General features: G+C 39.2%; 1 protein-coding gene across 3 annotated transcripts in view; it reads right to left on the bottom strand.

Annotated features, from left to right (window-relative positions):
• Positions 1-22,883, bottom strand: part of SHROOM4 (shroom family member 4) — a 239,770-nt gene that overhangs the window by 120,155 nt on the left and 96,732 nt on the right. For all 3 annotated transcript variants that reach the window (XR_001820539.2, XR_001820538.2, XM_017514206.2), the window contains exon 2: positions 1,126-1,277. Coding sequence is in view for 1 of the 3 variants with exons in the window: in XM_017514206.2 (XP_017369695.1) it covers positions 1,126-1,277 (152 nt within the window). In the remaining 2 variants the exon portion in view is untranslated. The remainder of the gene's footprint in view (positions 1-1,125; positions 1,278-22,883) is intronic.

Raw genomic sequence — 22,883 nt, 5'->3', positions numbered from 1 at the left:
AAATATTAAAAATAACCAATTGACTTTGACAATTAGGAGATTATTTGTAGTTTTTGACAAAGTAGTTTCAGTGGAGTACTGAGGGTCAAATTCTGGTTGCAGAGGGTGGAAAGCCAAATGGCAGGTGGAGAAGGGGGGACAGCGAACATAGACTCTCCCTTTGAGACTGAGTATGAACAAAAGGAGAAAGATGGAGCAGTAGCCAGAGGGAGAAGTGAGATTGTGGGAAGATGCAACATGGAAAAACTTAGGTGTGTATATAGGATAAAGGGGAAAAAAATAGAAAGGGAGAGGACTGAGCTCCAATAATACAAAGCAAAGATGCAGCAGCAGAATGAAAGAAAGCCATGTGGAAAGCTCACCAACAGGCAGATGCTTTTGGTGGTAGCAGAATGACTGTGCCCAAATATGTCCTTCCCTTTCTTCTGCTTATGCTACTCCACTTACCTGCAATACCTTCCTTTTCTGATAGTTTATTTTTCAAATTATACTCACCGTTTAGCTTCAATTTCACTTCCTTTATGAAGTCTTACCCCATCAATCCCCTCTGCAGTGATCTTTCTCTAATAGCAATTTCTGTCTGAACAATCCATTTGACAATCACACACAAGCCTTTATTGCCTCCTTTAAAAATATACTGTTACTTAGTCACGTGTGTATGTTTTCTCTCCTGCTAGACTGTGCACTCCTCAAGGACAGGGTTTCTAAGAGTTTGCTACAGCATCTGGAGTGCTTACCATGGCTTATTGTAGGGGCTCTTTAAGTCTCCATTGATATGTGGTTCAAGAATGATAGTGTATTATAAAGAAGGAGACTGAAAAACACTGGATTAGGTAGCCCTTTGGTATATGATGAGTAATTTTGTCCTCATTATAGCAAATAAGGAAACACTCTAGCAGAGGTCAAATAAATTTATCCAAGATTATATGTCTATGTGGCAGTGCCAGGATTTGAACCAAAGGCTCTTTCTCCTGTGCTATTCTGCTTCAGTCGTCTGCAAAATTCTATTCATGTGAAACACCTCTTTCCTTTATAATATTGATAGAGACATGACTCTATTGAGCTTTATTACCAACGAAGTTTCAGTGGCCTCTGTGCCTTATGGAGAATCTCCCTATACCTTACCTCCTGACAATCAGCTTGAGAATCCGGAAGGAGCCTTTTATGAGAATGAGGGCCTCTTGGCGGGATCCATATAATGGAGTGCCATTGATATTCACCAGCTCATCACCAGTCCTCATCTTCTGGGACAAAGCTGCCTTGCCTCCATCTTCAATCTGTGTTGCAGAGAACAAAACAGAAAGCAGGTAGTGAGGCGACTTTCTCCTCAAAAATTCTACTTGTTTCTCCCAACCCTGGAGCCACAAGTAGTACTAAGGAATGGTTCCAAGCAGCTCCTGGAGGTAGCTCAGGAGCTGATGATAGGTTATTATTTACTGAAGGCAAAGCTAGGACAAACCTTTGAGGAAGGAGGCAACAGGGAAATAATGCAATCCCTGACTGGAGGAATGAGCACTCCATCAGAGAAGATTAGCACTTCTAAATAAGAAACTGATGCTTAGAAGGAACCCTACTGTGTGGCTAAAGCAGCAGCATGGCCTACCAAAGTGCAGACAAATTAGAGCCAGAAGAACTAGGCTCTAGCAAAATGGCCTTTGGCAAGCTCTTTCCTATCTGAGGGAAGGCTTTGAAGTCTGAAAAACATACGTTTGAATCCTGGCTCTGCTACTTCCTAGCTGTGTGACCCTGAGGAAGTTACTTAACATCTGTGTCTCAATTCCCTCCTATGTAACATGTAGATAACAAGACTAGCTACCTCATAGAGTCATTAGTATACTAAATATCTGGCAGCAGTAAGTCCTCAATTAATATGAGCTCTGATTATTATAACAATGAGGTTGACTCTAAAGACCTGGAAAGTGACTTCCAGCTCAACATTCTGTGAGTGAAATGGCAAATTCAAAAGATACAAGTAGGTACAATGTAGCTGCTTCTTTATCTGTGTCTCTTCAACACATGCCCAGCACAGTGCTTCTAGTGTCGACACAGACTGAGCATTCAGAGAAAGCTGAAAATATGGGTATTTACTATTCCAACACAACCTATAGAATTTCCATTAACCAGGGTAATCTGGAAAAGAAGATTGTCAGACTGAGGGCATCAAAAGCAAAGGCAGAAATAATAGCCACTGGGGCAGGCAAAAGCAAAGCAAAGCAGAATGTTCCTTGGGGTTCTTGCTTCTGGCTAATTTTATACATTCATTTTTATTATATTCATTTTACCATGAAGGTGAATTATACCTATTGGAACATCAATTCCATCCTTTATAGTAGGAGTCATCTCATCCATTCATTAAGTATTTAAGTAAATCTCTCTTATGTACAGGACAACATGCTACATGCTAGAGATATAAAAATGAACAAGGCTCCTAACTTCTAGCCTCAGGGGTAGGTTACTGCCTACAGCTTATTTATCAACTGAGATGGTCAGGCGAAAAAGGGTCCAACTCACTGATGTAATCAGGAGTTGTTTTTGTTTGTTTCCAGGGAAAGGGGATGTAAGGATAATTAAATCGTATAGTCCTTAGGGGACGGAAGATTCTAAATGGGGCAAGTAAGGGCTGGTATTCACTGGAAGTATTTTTACACTTCTACTCTTGTTCCAGTCTTTCTCTCATTCTTTTATAATGTCCCCTCAATCTATCCCCACACTATGGAAGTTAGAATATTGTTGAGCTTTAGGTTGGCCAGCTCATGTGCAATTTGGCAGATAAGACCTCCTGAGTGCAGAGAAAAATGTAAATTCAGAATTTTTTAAACTCCATCCAATAAATTGAACTTCTGAGTTAAATCACAGAATGTTATTATATTTATTGCCACTAATCCAACAGTTTTTTTTTTTAAATTAACCTTTGTCTGACAAATCATAGGTTAGCCAAGTGACATTGAATATATATACCTTTGTTCCGGTACCCAGGCCACACTCAAGACCAAACAAGCCAATATTGGTAAATGGGGAACAACTCTTAGCAAATTAATCAGGATTACACTCTTATTTCCGTTGTCATTATCATTATTACTTCACAGTCACTGCTGCCTGCCACCAAGAGGAAAAAAAAAGAGAGAGAGAGAAAAGGAAAGTGCTGTACTTGAATTTCAGAAGTTCTATTTGAATGACTCATTCCTTTGGCATCCATAGAAGGCCCTTAGCACCAGGCAGAACTTTCAACAGGGATCAGCTATTTGAAAGGGTTTCCTGAGGCTAACAAAGAATCACAAACAGAAGTCTAACTAATGAATGCTAATAGATTTTCCTGTTGATTAGTCTTAATTCCCTCTACATAGTCTTAATGCCCCCTACCCATTGTTTTTAATTCATACGACTTAATTATCCATATTACTGTTACCAAAAGCAAGTCTTACCCTCAACATGTATTGATATTAAGTACCATCTTTGGTTAATTAAACACTCTGTTACATCAGTAAGATCTCTGTTTATACTACGCAAGAAGACGAAAGGGGGAAACCTTTTAAACTAAAATGCTTAATTATTGCTGTAGCAAAAGCTAAGGCACTTGGCATTCTTTGCTGCTACTAAAGCTGCCACTGAGTCCTTGCACAGACTCTTTCTTGGACTACAGCATCAGGCCAACTGTTCATGCCCCTATTTTCTGTTCCATGCCCCTTCTCAGTCACCAGCATCCTCCTCAGGAGATATGTTAAGTGAAATAATGCCACTTTAGTATAAGTCTGAAGATGCTTAGACAAAAACCCAGCAAATTTTGGGTCCCCAGCATAATCCAAGAATTTGAATGGATCAAGATCAGGAAGTAACACTCCATTTGATTGAAGATCCCTTCAACTATACCCCAGACTAGCCCTTTTCCAGACCCAGGGTATTTACCGAGCTGTGCAATGGACTCCATACTCTTCCAGACTTTTTGGTCCTTTTTAAATTACTGCTCACTGGTCTTTCTCCTTCCCCCTCTACTTCTAGATTTCTGAGATCTAGCATGTCTTCTATTTATCGTTTGGCATCCTGACAGTCAGTTCTACAGGTCAATGTCTCAGCTACATATTTATTTATATGAAAGACAAAGCAGATGTTCATGTTTCTATCAATAATAAAAAAAAAAAGGACAGAAAGGAAGGAAAAACAAATGAGAGGAAGGGAGAAGGAGGAGGGAGGGGGAAAAGAAGATATGTATATTCTATAAAAGGTTTTGTTTCCCCTTCCCCCATCCTCCTTCTAACTGTGGCTGGTGTCCCGGAAATGTGTGAATAAACAAACTTATTGAAATTAACATACCCTGTTTGAGGGGCTGTATAACAATATATGATGCTATCCATTCCGTAAGGCTGGTCAGCTTTCCAGCTCTTCCTGCATCAGACCTTCAGGGTGGCTTTCTTGTTTCAGTTGAAGTGTTGTGAATTTTCAGATTAGACCCAGATGCATTGGAATGTCAGTGTAAACACACATCACAAAGCTCAATGTAAACGATGGTTAACTTATGTGTCATTTTGGATTATCCAAGTGATCGCTGGGCTAGCAGTGAGTGGCCCAAGTAATTGAAAATTGATTACACAGAGGTCATATAACCAAAAGCCAGGTGGTACCTGGAAAGCTAGAAAGAGTTGATTGACTTTGGACAAGTCCCTTTCCCTTCTTGCTGCCTCTCTTCTCTTACTGGTAAAATGTGTAAGAGGGCCTGACTAGATGATCTCTTGGGGCTCTGACAGCTCTGGGCCTTTTCAGCTCTGACATTCAGTGACCTGTGAACAGTTAGCAAAGTCATGCATTATCCTTTTGCTGACACAGATAATCTCAGCTTTTTGTCCCATTGTACTCTGCCTTCACCCCTGTTTCACTCCTTCAAAATTGACTAATTAACATCCATCTTTCAATTCCCCTGGTCTTTATCCATTGTTTCAGAGTGGTCCACCAAGGTTGGAACACTTAATAAGGCCCAGTCAGGACACTGAGAGAAAGAGATTCCTGAAGCCCTATTTTGTGCTAATGAGCTAGTGATTTGGAAATTTTTGATGGGTCTTCAATGAAGCATGAAATGCTCTGATAGCTGTCAACAAAGTGACAAGTTGGCCCCTTGAGAGTAAAGAAAAAGAACAATTAACTTAACAGCACTTGCTGGCTTTCTAGTAGCTTTTATTTAGTCAGATACTAACAGATACTTGCTTGGGTCTTTTGAATAAATTTAGGAGATGAAAAAGTAAAGAAAGATTTATTAAATCAGGTTTATAATTTAAAAATTCATTCAGAGGAGAAGCACCATCTGCAACAATAACTGATCGGTACTGAACACCTATTACAGAAGTGTGAGAGCAGCATTAAAAATCAATGACATGATTGTGAATACCTCTGCTTACTACAGGAAATTTACTGGAAAAAAATGGGCATCAACTGAAACTTTCTTAGTCAGTTTCAAGAGCTTCTGGCCAAATTACCAGCCCATATTCCTACCTGCACCAGCTTGTCTATTATCTAAGAAGGCAAACAACATAATTGTTTAAATTGATTTTTTTTTTTTTTGCAAATAGACAGAAAAGGTTCACTCAGAATACAGTAATCCAATTGTTTAAAGAAAGAATATAGCCTCTGAAAACCTTTTTAGCATCTTAGAAAGATTTTTAAGTTTTTAGTAACACTCCAGACAGCTGTTCATCAATTTGGCCTTTTCTGGGAAATCAATAGAAAATGTAGAGATAGAGATAAGCTGGCTTTTTGGGAAGTTTATTAAGAAGCAGAAGCATCAAAGAATGAATATGGTCCTTTCTCATTCTGAAACTTAGTTTGAAATCTTAAGCAAACCACAGGTTGGGGGCTGTCTGTTTCTAATCTACCCTCTTTTTCGTTGTTGGTATCTCTTAGAATCTGATCATGCTAGGAGAAATTGATCTGGGCTCCCTGGGCATGGGAGATACAGGCTTTCAAACTTCGGCAGTCTTCTTGCCATGGCTTTCAACACTTAACTTGTCTCTCTCAGCATCTTCTTCCCATAAAAACATCTCTCAAGTTTCCGAAGCAGTCTATATTAGAAAAACAAGAAACTCTGTTCCTAATTTCATCTGTATTTTACACCAGTTTTCCAAAAGGCAAAACAGACGACAAAACCTTTTCTCTTAAATGAGAATTAAAAAACAATAACCAATTAAAAAGATGTAAGTGGACCTGATTCAAAGCAGTAATCCCTACCTGTAGACAGAGGGAAGAGGTGGACACCAAGGGAGAAGCCATTGTTTCCCTCTACCAGCTAATAAGCAGATGCCCAAATCCTACAAGGAGCTACCCCAGAGTGTAAAGCTCTGTGAATCAGGCCCAAGGGCTCCCCTGACCTTGAGCCAATGGAACTATGTTACGCCCCACAGCATGACCTAGCCCAGCAGACAGCTCCCTCCTCCCCAGCTGCTTAATCACCTTCTAGTTTACTAATCCTCACAACAAAGGCCCTCTAAGCTCCAAATCATTAAATTTCCCTGGGGATTAGCTCCAGTCAAATTCTAAGCATCTTTGCCAAAAACTCAGTCAGCCCAGTGCCAAGCTCAGCTCTAGGAATTTGGTGATGAGGACAGGGGAAGAAGACTCAGGAGCACTGCCCCTATGTCATCAACCAAAGGCAAATTTTTCTTTGCTCCTACCAAGTCAGATCGTCCTGCTGTCTCTAAGCCTGGTAAGGGGAGACAAACATGATGGTACAAGAGAAAACTGAGGGTCTCTTACATTGCGTCTTATATTGCTAGCAGATATGCTCACTGGGGTTCTGTCAACTCTAGCCATTTGTTTACACTAAAGTCTTCTTCTGACATTAATGCTATCAGTGTTTGTCACAAATGTTAGTTTTTGGTGGTATAGAACAATAGTGTTCAGAGTGGGGTATATATACCCCAGGCTGTGTACAACATGATCCACTGGAACTTCTGTTTATATATTGAGAAAAAAAAATTAAAAATCAAGCCTTATTTAATATTGGTAGTAAATTAGATCTTACATAAATAAAATTGTGTAGACTGGGGACACATACTCAAAACATTTTTGCTGATGTACATTTTTACTAAAAATGTTGGCTGGATTACAGACCTAATAAGAAGACTAAAATTATAAGGCTTTTAAAGAATAACATGGAGCATATCTTTGTGGCCTGGGATGGGCAAAGATTTTTTGGAGCAGGATGCAAAAGTAGTAATCAAAGGAAAGAGTGATACTTTGGAGTTCATCAAAATAAAAAATCTTCAGCACTACAAAAGGGAAAAGACAAGCCACAGACTGGGAAAATATTCATAATACTTATTACCTGAAAAATGACTTATATCCAGAATATTAAAAGAACTACAAATCAATAAGAAAAAGGCAAACACCAGTTAACAATTGGCAAGGCTTGAACAAGCACTTCACTAAAGAAGACAGCCAAATACCCAATAAGCATTGAAAAAGGTGCTCAATATAATTCTTCATTAGGGAAATGTGATTTAAAATTACAGTACAATGTCACTACCGATCCACCAGAATGCCTAAAATTAAAAAGACTAAAAATACTAAGTATTGGTGAGGATGTACAGCAATTTGATCTCTCTACATTGCTGGCAGGAGTATAAAACTGTACAACCATTTTGGAAATCTGCATACCTACTCTCAGATCCAACAATTACATACCTAGAGACACCCAAGAGAAATAAGTGCATGTGTCCATTAGAAGATTTGATTGTTCACAGCAGCTTTATTCATAACAGACAAAAAGTAGGAACAAGTCAAATGTCCTTCAAAACATACACATACAAAAAATGACATGCTATACATCAATCAAAAAGAATATATGCAATAAAATAAACGAATGTCAAGAAGAGATTATATTGCATGAAAGAGACCAGACAAAAACAATACATACTATATGATTTCATTTTATATGAAGGTTAAGAACAGAGGTGGTAATTCTGAATAAATGGTTAACTCTGTCATACTGATTGTAAAGGCACATGAGCATAATTTTTAGGGGGTGCTAGAAATGTTCTACATATTTATCTGGCTGCAGATTATATGGGAATATACATATCAAAATATTCATTAAAATTTGTGCATTTTACTATATGTAAACTATTCCTTAACTTAAGATATAATTTAAAGAATAAAGTCCTCTAGACTCTTCAGCTTATATTCCTGAGGTAGGGACCAAGACTCCAACATTATTTTCACATTCTCATAGTTTTAATCAAGGCAAAACATTTCTCTTAAAATGTTAGCCTTCACAATAGGGCTATAATCTATGAATCTGCCCATTGTTCCTCTCTGCTTTGAGATAGTATTCATCCTCCCTACCTCTTAGAAGGTGGAGGATTTCAGTAGAAAATGAAAATAAAGACCAACTCTTTATTTTGACAGTTGACAGGTAAAAATGAAACGTCTTAATGATTTGATTCCATTTTTAATTTCTAGCCAATTTTTATCTTGACATATTATAAAAATAGAATCAATTCCTCATCCAATGTTTGAGCCATCTACTGCTACTCCTCTTGTCAATCTCAGATATGTTTCTTTCTTATAGTTCCCAGAGTTCATGATACTTACTCCTAGAAGCTGAACTTCATCAGGCCACTGTCACACGGTCAACTAGCTTTTCTTAAGATAACATTACTGTCCCTAATATGGTTAGGCTCTGTTTTCCCACCCAAATCTCATGTTGAATTGTAATCCCCATGTGTGGAGGGAGTGACCTGGTGGGAGGTGATTGGATTATGGGAGCAGCTTCCCCCATTCTGTTCTTGTGATAGTGAGGGAATTCTCCTGAGAGCTAATGGTTTTAAGTGTGGCACTTCCTTGTGCCCACTTTCTCTCTCTCTCTCACACCTGATGCCATGTAAGACGTGCCTTGCTTCCACTTCACCTTCTGCCATGATTGTAAGTTTCCTGAGGCCTCCCCAGCCAAACATGTGGAACTGTGAGTCAATTAAACCTCTCTTGTTTATAAATTGCCCAGTCTCAGGTAACATCTTTATAGCAGTGTGAGAATGAACTAATGCAGTCTCTGTTAGATTGCCTATGTGTCTTGGCTGTCTAATAAGATATGACTTTCAGTGACACAAATTATCAGAGAACCCTGCAAAACTGATGTGGTGGGGAGAGTTCAGGGAGAACCAGTGTGGAAGAAACTGGAGGAAAGAATATGGTAGAGTGCAAGTGAATTTGCTCCTGACTTCCAGAAGCAGTTGTCGGCAACAGAGTTTATTCTTGTATAGTATTAAAACAGTCTAGGACAAACCAGAAAGTCCATAATGTCCTTCAGCATGAAGAGAGGACTGTGTGCAAATCTAGCAGGCAAGCCTTCGGAGGCTGAAAAGACTAACAGTCTTTTACCTACCACCTAACATAAAAACACTGTAAAGAGGACATATGGATTTATTGTCATTTTCAAACTGTGCATTAATACTTGTAAGAAATGCCCAAATTAAAACAAGAGGTATGTTAAATTTCACCAGATTACTAGAAAGTGATGGGAGTAATTCTACTTGGATTCATATAATCTTTATTTCTTCAGTATCAACCCATTGTTGATGTGAAAACTATTTTTCAAAGTTGATCAAAAATGCATTTTTAACTTGCCTGCTGAATGTGAATGTGTTAGATACAGTCTTCCAGCCCAAGAGGATGTGATTAACTATCTGGAATCTGAACCATCCCAAAGTCAGGTTCACTCAATAACTCATTGCTGGGTCCCTGAAGCCATTTATTTATAATCCATTATGCAAAAAGCCAAAGACAGTTTCTAAAGAGTACATATACCCAACATTAGTCATTTCTGACTGGAAAAAGGACCCAGAGACTAAATATCCTTCATAAGAGGCACAAAAGACTGCCTCTGGAAACTACTAGTCCTGCTTTGTTGCCTGGAAACCACTTGTCCAGTTTACTAAGAGCCTGTATACCCTCCAGCAGATGTGGATGAAAGGAGAGGGGATCTGCTTTCTATTTTCCAGAGGTGGGCACCTGCATGCCACCGCCAGAACATTGTTTGCTCCTGCACAGGCCCCCTTTCCTCGGCAGTAATTTTAATCTCTGGTCTTCACTTAGCCCTCTGACTAGTGGGAGATGAAGGAGGAGAAAAGAGATTTAACTACCTCTTATCCTTTTGAATAACTGCTACTAAAGCAAACAGCTCCCAAAGAAAAAACCTACCAAGGTATACATGTATGTTGCAAAAGCAATAATAATAATAACATCCTTTATTGAGCCTAGGATAGATTCCACTTCATATTAAATCAGCACACTTGCTGCTGCTTTCACATAGTGCTGCAAATCTGGGAACAAGTGAGCCATCACACAGTCTTTCCAAGCTACTGTCCTGTTCACATCATGACTGAGAAATGACACACCATCTCTCTCCTCCTTAACAAAATGTGCCAAATAACATAAAACAAAACTGAGTTTCCACAACTGAAAAAAAAGAGAGAGAAAAAAGAATGCACTCAATTGCTTATGTGTTAGTGGCGGGAAGGGACTGTTACATCAGAGATTATTTCCTTTTGCAATGACGGAATTAGTGTGAGAAGAAAATGAAGGAGAAAGTGACAGGCATTTGAGTTCAAGACCTGGAAAATCAATAAGGCAAGCAATTTGAAAGCCATTCTCTCTGGTATCAGACCTGCTTTTCAAGTTAAGGCTGGATAAAAAGAGAGGACCAGATTTTTAGCTTCAGTTCCTGCTCATTCTCACTTTTCTAACTTTAAACAAGGGTACAGTCCTCCCCCTTCTCCTATAAAGGTTGATCTCTTCTGATAGCAGACTTCACAACCTTGGCACTGAGGGTGTTCCTCACAGTCAAGGTCACTCTGCTGCTTTTCCTCCTCCCTCAAACTTTTTCCAACCCTCCCTACACATTCTCTTTTCCACTCCCACCTCTCCCTGCCCCGCCAACCAGGCATTTGAGCTTGCCTTCTTTACTTCATCTTCCCCTTCTGCCCCCCTACCCCACAACCAGACGCTTTCCTTGGGTTTCCTATTGGCAAACTTCAAACCTCCCTATCATTAACATCTGGTACTAACATTCATTAATTAAATCAGACAGACCAAAGAATGATTCTTATAATGTAAATAGCAACAGATCAGAAGCTCTACATGATCTGGCCATGCATGCCTTTTTGACCTTATTTCCCACAACCTCTCATCCCCTACGCACACATACACATACATACACACACACACTTCATAACAAACTTTCTGTTCTTCAGAGAGGTCAAGCCCATCTCTATCTAAAGATCTTTGTACTTGCTGTTCTATCTGTTGAGAACATTCTTCTACTAGATCCTACATAGCTCCTTTCATCATTCAGGTGTCAGTCAGATCTTGCCTCCTCAGAGGGGCCTTTCCTGACCATCTATATAAAGAATGTTCTCTCTCTTCTTTACCAACATCTCATCACTCTCTATCACATTATCTGTTTTACTGTCTTCATAGAATTTATTACTATCTTACATGATCTCATTTATTTCTGTGTATGTTTACTTGCTGTCAAGATACATTATAGTGTGAGAGATAGTCAGTGCCTTTTTACAGCTCTGTCACTGGCACCTAGGAAAATAAATGTCTGTATTGAACACATTGTAGTTGCTCAATAAATATTTGTTGAAATTAGAATTAGAAGGGATCTCGGAATATCACCCTATTGATTTGACTGATTCTGCAGAAGTAACAATATTTTCACTTTGTTTTTCATATAACTGAGGTTCAGGGATATTATATGACTTGCCCTGCATAGAGAATCTATTAGGTTTAAGATATTTTCTTCTGCAAGGTTGTGACAAACCTTTTTGTTTTTCATGGGTATATTGCTATTCATGATCCTTAACTAGCAATACAAACAGTTCTTGCTAAAGAGGCACTTTAAGCTTTGTAAAAAGCATTATTATTATTGGCTCAGAATATTCCAGAATAATTATCATTTGAGCTAAACATCCTATTTGTCATGAGACGCCCCAAGGTGAATGTTAGACTATCAATTTAGTGGAAGGAATGGAGCCTTTAAGGAAACTGAGGTGTATGACAATAATAACTTGTATCCAGATATGATTCTCCTCAGTTTTTAACATTCTCTGACTTAGGAATTTAATTTAAAACACACACAAGCCCTTACAAACAGACCATGAACACTGGAATATTTAACTACTCCCAGCATCTGGGAATTCAAAGTGACATCGACTCCACCTTCGTGTGTACAGACATTACAACAGGCTCTTTCAGTTCACCATCCCTGAAAAATTTAAGAGCAAATCCAGATGATGGGCATAAACCAGACTATAATTTAATTTAGTGCTTCATTAACCAGTGCCCTCAGACCCCTAAAAAGGTATGTGTGGGTTGGGGTTAACCCTCATCAATGTCCAGATGAGAGTTCACCCTGACCCAATTTCATTCGACTATAGTTCCTTCCTTAATAACCATTTGTTCAGTGGGTTTAGCATTTTATATCTCTGTGAGTTAGTGATTATACCTTTGTGAGGCTTTTCATATAAACAAATTCATAAGTCAGAAAATAAATCCTTTGTCAAGCCAGGTTTTCTAATTGGGATTTAGAAAATATGGCCACCATGATATGGCTTTAAAAAGTTTAATATCTGTAGTGTGCATTCAGTACTAATGGACAATAAGTGATAGTGAAGTTTTGTCAGGTCTGATTCAGATTACCTGTGGCTGCTGTGAGTTATATGGAATTACACAGAGTTTAATGGTTTTCTGGCAATTTGCCTTGGCTCAGGGCCAAGGCAGCTAATGCTGCAATCAAACTGCTCTCCCCACCCCTACCTCAAGACATTTTCAGTTTGTAAGTCTTAACTGTATCTGTGATGAAGCCTTCAATGACATTCTCATACAAATGCCAAAGGTTTTTTGTTTTTTTTTTTTTTTTTCTCTGTCTCTTTCTCTTCCTTCTACTTTATGTCTGCATATATTAAGTGCTCCTGTAGCTTTGCTGAGACCAACTGCCTGGCTGGTGTTTATAAAGAGAAGAGCTTTTAAGGATTGATTAAAACAGAGGAGCCAACAGGTAGAAGATGCGAACAGGACAACATCCCTTTTCTCTGCAGTGCCATCAGATACATCCAATTCACCCTGACTGACTAACAGGGGCCCTGGACCCACCCTGCAGGGCAACTGAAGACAGCAGCCTTCCCAAATCACTTGAGTAATAAAAGAACATATCCCATCAAAGGCAGGTAGCCTGCCTGACAAAAAGAAGAATCCCATGCATGGCAAGTTATCCTGCTTCCTTTTAGGATCCCAACTGGACCTGAAGCTGGGATTCTGCCACAGATTGCTGGCATCACTTTCACAGAGTTGAGACCGTGGACAAAGGTCAAGTGAACAAATGCCAGAGATGTCCTTTGCAAACTTGCAGAAAAGTCATGTACAACTTTGAGGTACAACCATTCTGCAGATAGCAAATATTTTGGGGTCAAACTCTTTCATTAATCACTGTTCACCCCTGTCCCCTCAACCTCTCCTAAAATCACTAGTGGTGCTTCAGCGCTAGCACCTCCTGCTATTTGGCCAAAGTGACGCCTCGACCCTTTGTCCGACTGATTCCAATGTCACATTTACTGGCTATTCTAGAGAGAATGCTCATTGTAAGAGACTAGCTGCCATAGAAGCAGCAGGAGGGAAGGGCAGAAACCACAGGATTCCTACTTTGCGCTGATTGCCACTAACTCATTTCAGCTGCTAAAGGGAGGCCCCGTTGGGGGAGCCAGGAAAGGAAATGGGTTCCATGTACAGTCCACTTTAAATTGTTCACAATTGCGTGCTCAAAAATAGTCTCTACTAAACATTTAGCACAGCCATTAGCACAAGCCATAAAGCTTTAGGCTTTGCTATACTGTTTGCCCAGGCTGCATAAGCTGCTTTCCTATGGCAAAATGATTAAATGGTTGGCAATTCAGATATATGCAAGAAGGATAAAGGAGCTCCAAGGATGGTTAAACCTGGACCCTGGTTTAATATGACTTCTAAGCATATAAAAAATTTAGAGGGAAGGACCAGCTGTTCTCAATTTTGATTGAAAGCAGAGCAAAGGAAAAAAAAAATGACATTGCAATGAGAGGGGCTGATATTAGCAAGGAGGAAGAATTTCCTGCCAGGGAAAATAGGTAAATATTAGACTGAGTGGTCAGTCAATGAAGGTTCTGGAATTTCCTTCTTCGGAATGGCTCTCCTGTCTTTGCTATTTCTGTGTGGTCCTTCCAGAGGGGTTGGGGACGGAGTAAAGAGAGGCAGCCAGAGGTCCAATTTACTCCCTTTCAGCACTCAAAATCTCTTATTTGCAACATTCCAGCATCAGTAACAGGGTCACTGGGACACTTGAAAAGAAAGAAGCAATGAGAAGCTTACTGGTGATCTCAAATGTTTAGATTCACCCCAACTTTCTATCTCTCACAGTGAGCCAAGCTTTTGCCCTGGCCCCCACAATCCCAATAAAGCAAGCAAAGACTTGCTTTTGGCTCCACAGGGCCCCTAGGCCATGCATATGGGAACAATATTTTCTGAACCCAAAAGAGGACATGGTCTGACAATTATATTTATGAGGACAAAAGGATAGAATATGTGAAATCAGAGCTGTCCCATGAAATCTGGGTGTATGGTCTCCATAGCCACATATTATCTTTTCTGAGGGTCCCAACACAGAAGGGAGTTAATTAAAACTATGCCATGTGGTTTGGGGCCTAGATTCTTTTCCTGTGTGCAGCAAGATCATTTAGGACTGTGGAAAGCTAGGGTCATAATAAGCCTACTACAAACTGAAATTCCTGCTGTACAGATTGGAGAAAGAAGTAGTCTATGTGTCCTTCCTAGAATCGCTTCACTCTAAAATGTAGCTGGAGCTAAAGGGCATGCTCGTTTTCACTGAATCATAAATAATGCCATATTTGTAGAGGGGAAGAAATGTGGTCTGGCACAAGGGATCTTATTTATACATTAATTCAGTCATTAGAGGAGTGGTTCTCAAAGTGTGGTACCTGGACCAGTAGCATCAGCATCTCCTGGGAGCTTGTTAGAAATTCAGGACCCACTCTAGGTCAAATGAATCACAAACTCTGTGGGTAAGGCCAGTGATCTGTGTTTTAATCCCTCCAGGTGATGCTGATGAATACTACGGTGTAAAAATCCCTGAATTAGAAGTTTTCCTGGTGATGCTCACGTTGCCAAGCAGCAACAATAATATTAACCAAAAGAATCAATGTCACAGGCATGTTTGGTAGGGACAGGCACTAGCCCATCAGTATCAATACTAATTTAGCCTATAATAACTCTCACAGATTTGTCAAACAACATAAAACTACCAATCCACCCAGAAATCTTACTACGCAGTATATATCCAAAAGAAAATAAATTGATCTACCAAAAAGACACACTTATATGTTCATTGCAGCACTATTCACAGTAGCTAAGACATGGAAACCACCTAAGTGCCCATCAATGGTGGATTAGATAAAATGTGGTACATATATACCATGGAATACTACACAGCCATAAAAAGAATGTGTCCTTTGTAGCAACGTGGATGCAGCTGGAAGTCATTATCCTAAGCAAATTAATTCAGGAACAGAAAATCACATACCACATGTTCTCACTTATAAGTGGGAGCTAAACAATGGGTACTCATGGACATAAATATGGCAGTAATAAACACTGGGGACTACCAGAGGGAGAGGGACAAGGGTTGAAAAACTATTGGGTACTATGCTTAGTACCTACGTGACAGGATCAATTGTACCCTAAACCTCAGCATTGTGAAATACACCCAGGTAACAAACATGCACATGTACCTCCTGAATCTAAAAACTTGAAATTACTTTTAAAAATGTATACACATGTAAAAATAAATTAAAAATATCTCTCACAATCCTGGGGTCATGGAATAGTCTGAATCTTACTACATACCCAATTCCTTGAAGCCTGGGTTTCAAAGGTAATTCAGTCTGTCTGCTTTGATAAATTTTTTCAAATAAGCCAAAGGCCCTTTGGGATTTTCATCTAAATCCTACTCAGGCACACACACTCCTTTGAGTATTCTGTGACTATTTCAGCCCTTAGCCTTGATCTGAGTCTCAAGGAACTGACTAGAGCTCACTCTGAGGACCAAGCCAGGAACATTTTATGTTTAGCAGCCTTATTTTTACTTTTAAACAAACACAGATGAAAGAGTCCCTGCTGAAAAGAACCACCACTTAATGCTAGCCCTTGTACCTCAGTAACATTAAATTAAAATAAATTACAACAAATAGTCATTGTTTCACTTCAGTTTAAACCGATGAAGTTAACTGCCATAATCAATGGGCAACCTTTCACAAATATTTGCTTAAAAGGAGCAGAAATACTTCCAAGTGAAACTTATCAAAGTGAAGGGCACCGAGAACCAAATCTTGTTGTATGCCACCTGGTTTTCTCCCAAAGCATCAGCCAAGGAAAGAAAAGCGATCTCAACACAGCCTCCCAGTTAGAATCATTGACTTCTGGCCACCAACAGAGCTGCTGGTTCAGGTAGGGAAGTTACACAGCATGGTTAAAGCCAACATACATGGGGGAAATTTCTGGGGTGATGGTAGTGTTCTATACATGAATAGAGATTTTGGATACACAAGTGCACGTGATGTCAAAACTCACCCAGTGGTACACTTCAGATTTTGTACTTCATTGTCTGTAAATTTTACCTCAAAAGGAAAAGAACACCTGTAAACAAACATTGAACTCTAGTAAATAATACACATGCTGAAATTTTAGGGGGACCTGTACTGATGTCCTCAATTTACTTGGAAATGTATCCGAAAATAATAGAGATTGATGAGTGAATAGAGAAAAGCAATATATGAATAAATATGAAACAAGTATAGCAGTAATATATTAGTAGAATCTAGGTGATGGGTATATATAAGTGTTAAATATTAGTTTTTCTGTAAATTTAAAACATTCTGTTATAAAATGTCAGAATCACAAAAACAAGCAAAAAGTTGGATTTTATGGTCACACAGACCTTTCACTGATGTATTCATTCCAATATGCATGAACCGAAATTTTACTATGTGAATGTGCAAGGCAGTAGTTCAAACCCTGGCTTGGCCATTTAGTGACAGTGTGACCTTGGGCAAGTCACTTCACCTCTCTGAAACCTGTTTCCTTATTTGTTTAATGGGGAGAATAATAACACCTGCCTCACAGGGTGATTACTGTTGAAATTATACTTCAATGGCTGAGCCCTTAATGAGAGCTATATTGAGTAGGGAACTCTCAATTAAGTGCTACTTGTTCCTCTCCCCTGTGGGATCTGTAGGGTCTCAACTATGGAAAATCTTTTGTGTCAGATTCAGCTTGATTGCTGAGCACTTTTTGTTTCTTAAAAATTGCAGCCTGGGCCATGACCTTATATTATGTTGAGTATATAGTGTTCATATGTTTCAGTTGACTCCCTGATATTCAATTGAGTTTTGGTTTCCAAACTCCCCTTTGGAAACAAGAAAAATGAGGAAGACTACCCTTCCCAGCCTCTGGTAACCATCCTTTACAACAGAGTGACTACAGTCAATAATAACTTCATTGTAAATGTTAAAATAACTAAAAGTATAAATGGATTGTTTGTAACTCAAAGAATAAATGCTTAAAAGGATGGCTGCACCATTCTCCATGATGTGATTATTTCACATTGCATGCCTGTATCAAACATCTCATGTACCCCATAAATATAAACACCTACTATGTACCCAGAAATTAATAAAAATAGAAATTTTCTGAAAGGAGTATAAAGCAAAATTTAAGCAACAGATTAAAGCTGGAGTGTGGTCTAAGGTAGTTCTGCCTACATCCATTTGAACCCATGGTCAAAACGCTTAATCATTAATTCACTCTCTTGCTCACCTTCTTTCATAGTTCTGACATCTTTTCCAGCTCTAGGATGACTCCTCCCAAAAAGAGACCGTATCATTTGGAAAACATACTCAACCCTTGTTTCCTTTTCAGTTCATTTCCTGAGAGGATTCTCTCAGCACTCTTCTCCTTGATGCAGATCCCATCATTCACTAACTGATATGAGAGAGTTGAAACAGTCTGCTTTTAAAGGGTAGGATTATGCTCCTCTGCAAGGGGTTGCCTCTGGCTTTTCTGAGTCCCCTACCTGGTTTGAGGGAACAGGAAGGTTGACTGTTCTGCCAGGAAAGCACTGCCAAACTTTGGGTCTGAGGAAGCAACTTGAGAACAGGCAGGTGGGTACCCACCCCAGGAGATAATAAAGCACATAGCCTCCCAAACAGCAGAGCAGAAACCCTGGCCTGAGAAGCTGTCCAGGAGGGTTCTTTATGAGCCTGCTGAACAGCAGAGCTCTATGTAGCACAGGAAATCATGCACCCAAAGTACAGCAGACTTTATAGTGGTCAGACCTAATCAGGCTATAATTAAGTCATTTTAGGAGGCAGAAAGCCTTATGCAGCAATGATGTCTGCACAAGAGAGTGATGTCAAGCAATTCTTTGTCACTGGGACTCAAAATCTAACCTGAAGATTAGGGCCAGGCGCAGTAGCTTATGCCTGTAATCCCAGCACTTTGGGAGGCCTAGCTAGGGGGGATCACTTGAGCCCAAAAGTTCAAGACCAGCCTGGTCAACATAGGGAGGCCCTGTCTCTACAATTTTTTTTTAATTAGCTGGGTGTGGTGTCATGTGCCTATGGCCCCAGCTACTCAGAAGGCTGAGGTTTGCTTGAGCCTACCTAGGAGGTGGAAGCTGCAATAAGCCATGATTGCAACACTGCACTCCCACCTGGGTGACTTGTTTCAAACAAAAGTAAAAATAACTTAAAAAATTACCCTCCAGCATCTGCTGTCTCCAGATTTTTTAATGTTTGCCATTCTTACCGGCGTGAGATGGTATCTCAATGTAGTTTTGATTTGCATTTCTCTTATGACCAGTGATGATGAGCATTTTTTCATATGTTTGTTGGCCTCACGTATGTCTTCTTTTGTAAAGTGTCTGTTCATATCCTTTGCCCACTTTTGAATGGGCTTGTTAGTTTTTTTCTTGTAAATCTGCTTTAGTTCTTTGTAAATTTTGGATATCAGCCCTTTGTCAGATGGGTAAACTGCAAAGATGCTGGAGAGGATGTGGAGAAGTAGGAACACTTTTACACTGTTGGTGGGAGTGTAAATTAGTTCAACCATTGTGGAAGACAGTGTGGCGATTCCTCAAGGACCTAGAAATAGAAATTCCATTTGACCCAGCAATCCCATTACTGGGTATATATCCAAAGGATTACAAATCATTCTACTATAAGGACACGTGTACACGAATGTTCATTGCAGCACTGTTTACAATAGCAAGGACCTGGAACCAACCCAAATGCCCATCGACGATAGACTGGATAGGGAAAATGTGGCACATCTACACCATGGAATATTATGCAGCCATCAAAAACGATGAGTTTGGGTCCTTTGTGGGGACATGGATGAACCTGGAAACCATCATTCTCAGCAAACTGACAGAGGAGCAGAAGATCAAACACCGCATGTTCTCACTCATAGGCGGGTGTTGAACGATGAGAGCACATGGACAAAGGGAGGGGTGCACTACACACTGGGGTCAGTTGGGGGGACATAGGGGAGGGACGGTGGGGGGTGGGGAGCTGGGGGGGGATAGCAGGGGGAGAAATGCCAGATGTAGGTGATGGGGAGGAAGGCAGCAAATCACACTGCCATGTGTGTTCCTATGCAACAATTTTGCATGTTCTTCACATGTACCCCAAAACCTAAAATACAATAAAATAAATAAATGGGGAAGAAAAAAAAAAAAAAAAAATTACCCTAAGGTTCACCCTGTCCTCACAGTGCCACCCACAATACTGATGGGATTGATTAAAGTAGCACTTGAAAAAATGAAAAGATTGCTTTATTTTCTTCCATTCAACATGTTGTCTCTTCACTGTTTATTGCTTCCTTTGTTGTGCAGAAGCTTTTAAATTTAGTATGGTCTTATTTGTCTATTGGTGTTTTTGTTGCCTGCACTTTTGAGGTCACAGCCATAAAATTGTTGCCTAGACCAATGTCCTGAAGAGTTTTCCCTAGGTTTTTCTCCAGTTATTTTATAGCTTCAGGTCTTATGTTTAAGTCTTTAATTCATCTTGATTTGATTTTTGTATATGGTAAGAGATACAAAAATCATTTCATTCTTCTGCATATGCTTATTGAGTTTTTCTAGCACCATTTATTGACAAGGGTGTCCTTTCTTCACTGTGTGCTGTTGGTGCCTTTGTCAAAAAATCCGTTGGCTTTATTTATTTACATGGCTTTATTTCTCGGTTCCCTATTCTTTTCCATTTGTCTATGTGTTTGTTTTTATGCTGACAGCATGCTGTTTTTGTTACTACGTCCCTGTAATATAATTTGAAGTCAGGAGGTCAGGAGGTGATGCCTCTAGCTTTGCTCTTTTTGCTCAGCATTGTTTTAGCTATTTGGGCTCTTTTTTACTTTCATACAAACTTTAGGATTATTTTCCAATTCTGTGAAAAATATTTGCAAACTATTTATGCAGCAATGGACAGTATATTGTATATTTCAAAGTATCTAGAAGAAAGAACTTGAGATGATACCAACACAGAAACAGTAAATACTCGAAGTATGGATACCTGAATAACAATGACTTGATCGTTACACATTATATGCACGTAGCAAATACTCACATGTACCTCATAAACATGTAGAATATTGTGTATCAATAAAAGAAAAAAAAAGAAAAACTAGACACTGGGATGGGAGATTGCTTTATATTTAAATAATATTTGCTGTTTTTGAAATGTACTTCAACCTTTTAAATTATAACTTCAATTGACAGTATGTTAAGATAGCAACACAGGATAGGAGATTGCAACTTTTAATGATAGGATATGTGAGACTCTGTAGTCAAATAATCCTTCCTGAAAAAGTTGATATGCCTGCCCAACCAGTTATTAGGGGCCCAATCTTCTGCAATTCCCAGAGGATATACTAGCTACAGAAGATCATGAAGCTTCAGAGAATACTGTTCTGCCAGTGGAAGTCCATGTTCAGTGACATTTTGAGACCCTGCTACATGGAGAGGCTTAGTTTTCAGACTGCTGATTAGAAGCTCTAGGGAACATGTGCTAGTTAACCACAACAGATGGAGAGAAGGGAGAAAAAAGTTCATTACACTGTTGTTTACTCATTGTTTTCTATAGACTCTACCCCGTAGTGTGTCCCTAAAGTACAAAATAAGAAGGCTGTTTGGGAACTTTGCTTATATATATATATATAAGATATATATAGCTATGTTACACGAGTTTTTTTATATCCCTTTTATTGCTTGATAAGCTCCTGACATTCTGCCTACCCCTTCCCTATGCAGCCTGGATAGGTTAGCAATGCCTATGTACTCCCAGAACACTCTGCACACACCTTTACTCTTGTGTTCACTTACCAGGTTGTACTAAAGTTGTCTGTTCATAAGTCTGTCTCCCCTACTCTACTGGGAAGGGACTAGGTCTCTCTCATATCTGTGTGCCCAACACCTACAAGTACTTAGTGGATGTGTGCTGTACTGTTTGGGGGAAACTTAAGGTTAGTAACTAGGTTTTATTTTAAACTTTCAATCTAACAGTGCCTTGTACACAGTAGGTGTTATGTCTATACATCCTCTCCGATGATAATTTTTAAACAAATAACCTGATTAAAAATGGGCAAAAGATCTGACTAAAAATTCCTGAAAAGAAGACATGGCAAATGACTAGCAGGTACATAAAAATATGCTCAACATCACCAGTCATCAGGGAAATACAAATCAAAATCACAATGAGGTATCACTTCATACCTCTTAAGATGGCTATTATCAAAAAGACATGAGTGAAGTGTTAGTGAGTTAGTGAGGCTATGGAGGAAAAGTGGTGATGAGGTGCTGTGGTGAGGCTTGTACACTGGTGGTAGGAATGTGAATTAGTACAGCCATTATGAAAAACAGTATCAATAGTATCAAGGTTCCTCAAAACATTAAAATAGAACTACCCTATGATCCAACCATCCTACTTCTGGGTACATATTCCCCCCCCCAAAAAAAAATGGAAATCAGCATCTTGAAGAAATAGCTGCACACAAGTGTTCATGGCAGCATTATTCACAATAGCCAACATACTAAGTGTCCATCAATAAATGAATGGATAAAGAAGATGTGGTAGATATATACAATGAAACACTATTCAGCCTTAAATTTGAAGGAAATCCCATCATTTGTGGCAACATGGATGAACCTGAAGGATATTAGGTGAAATAAGCCAGGCACAGAAAGACAAATACTGCATGATCTCACTCACATGTGGGAACTTATTAGAACTATTGGAATCAAAGAGTAGAATGGTGTTTGCCAGGGGTGGGGGCAAGGAAAGATGGGAAAGAGGGTTTGGGGAAGATGTTGGTCAAAGGATACAAAATTTCAGTTAGATAGGAGGAATAAGTTCAAGAGATGTATTGTACAACATTGTAACTATAGTTAGGAAGAATGTATCATATTCTTGAAAATCATAGATTTTAAATGTTCTCACCTCGAAAATGACAGGTGTGTGAGATAATATATATGTTAATTTGCTCAAGTTAGCCATTTCGCAGGGTTTACATATTTCAAAACATCCTGTTGTACACCATAAATATACACAATTTTTATGTCAATGAAAAATAATTTTTTACAAAGGTCTCAAAGGTATATGGCACCTTATGTGACTTACCAAATGTCTTCACATTATTTCATATGACCCCTACCACCAGCCTGTTTAGAAGCAAGTCAGATATTATAACAGCTGCTATTTGACACATTAATGGAATTGGCTTGGAGCAATTCACTGATTATCCAA

The sequence above is a fragment of the Cebus imitator genome, unplaced genomic scaffold (assembly GCF_001604975.1).
Source record: "Cebus imitator isolate Cc_AM_T3 unplaced genomic scaffold, Cebus_imitator-1.0 Scaffold520, whole genome shotgun sequence".
In the NCBI taxonomy this organism is placed as follows: Eukaryota; Metazoa; Chordata; class Mammalia; order Primates; family Cebidae; genus Cebus; species Cebus imitator.
The sequence above is the reverse complement of the archived record's forward strand: the minus strand, read 5'-3'. Positions and strand labels throughout refer to the sequence as shown.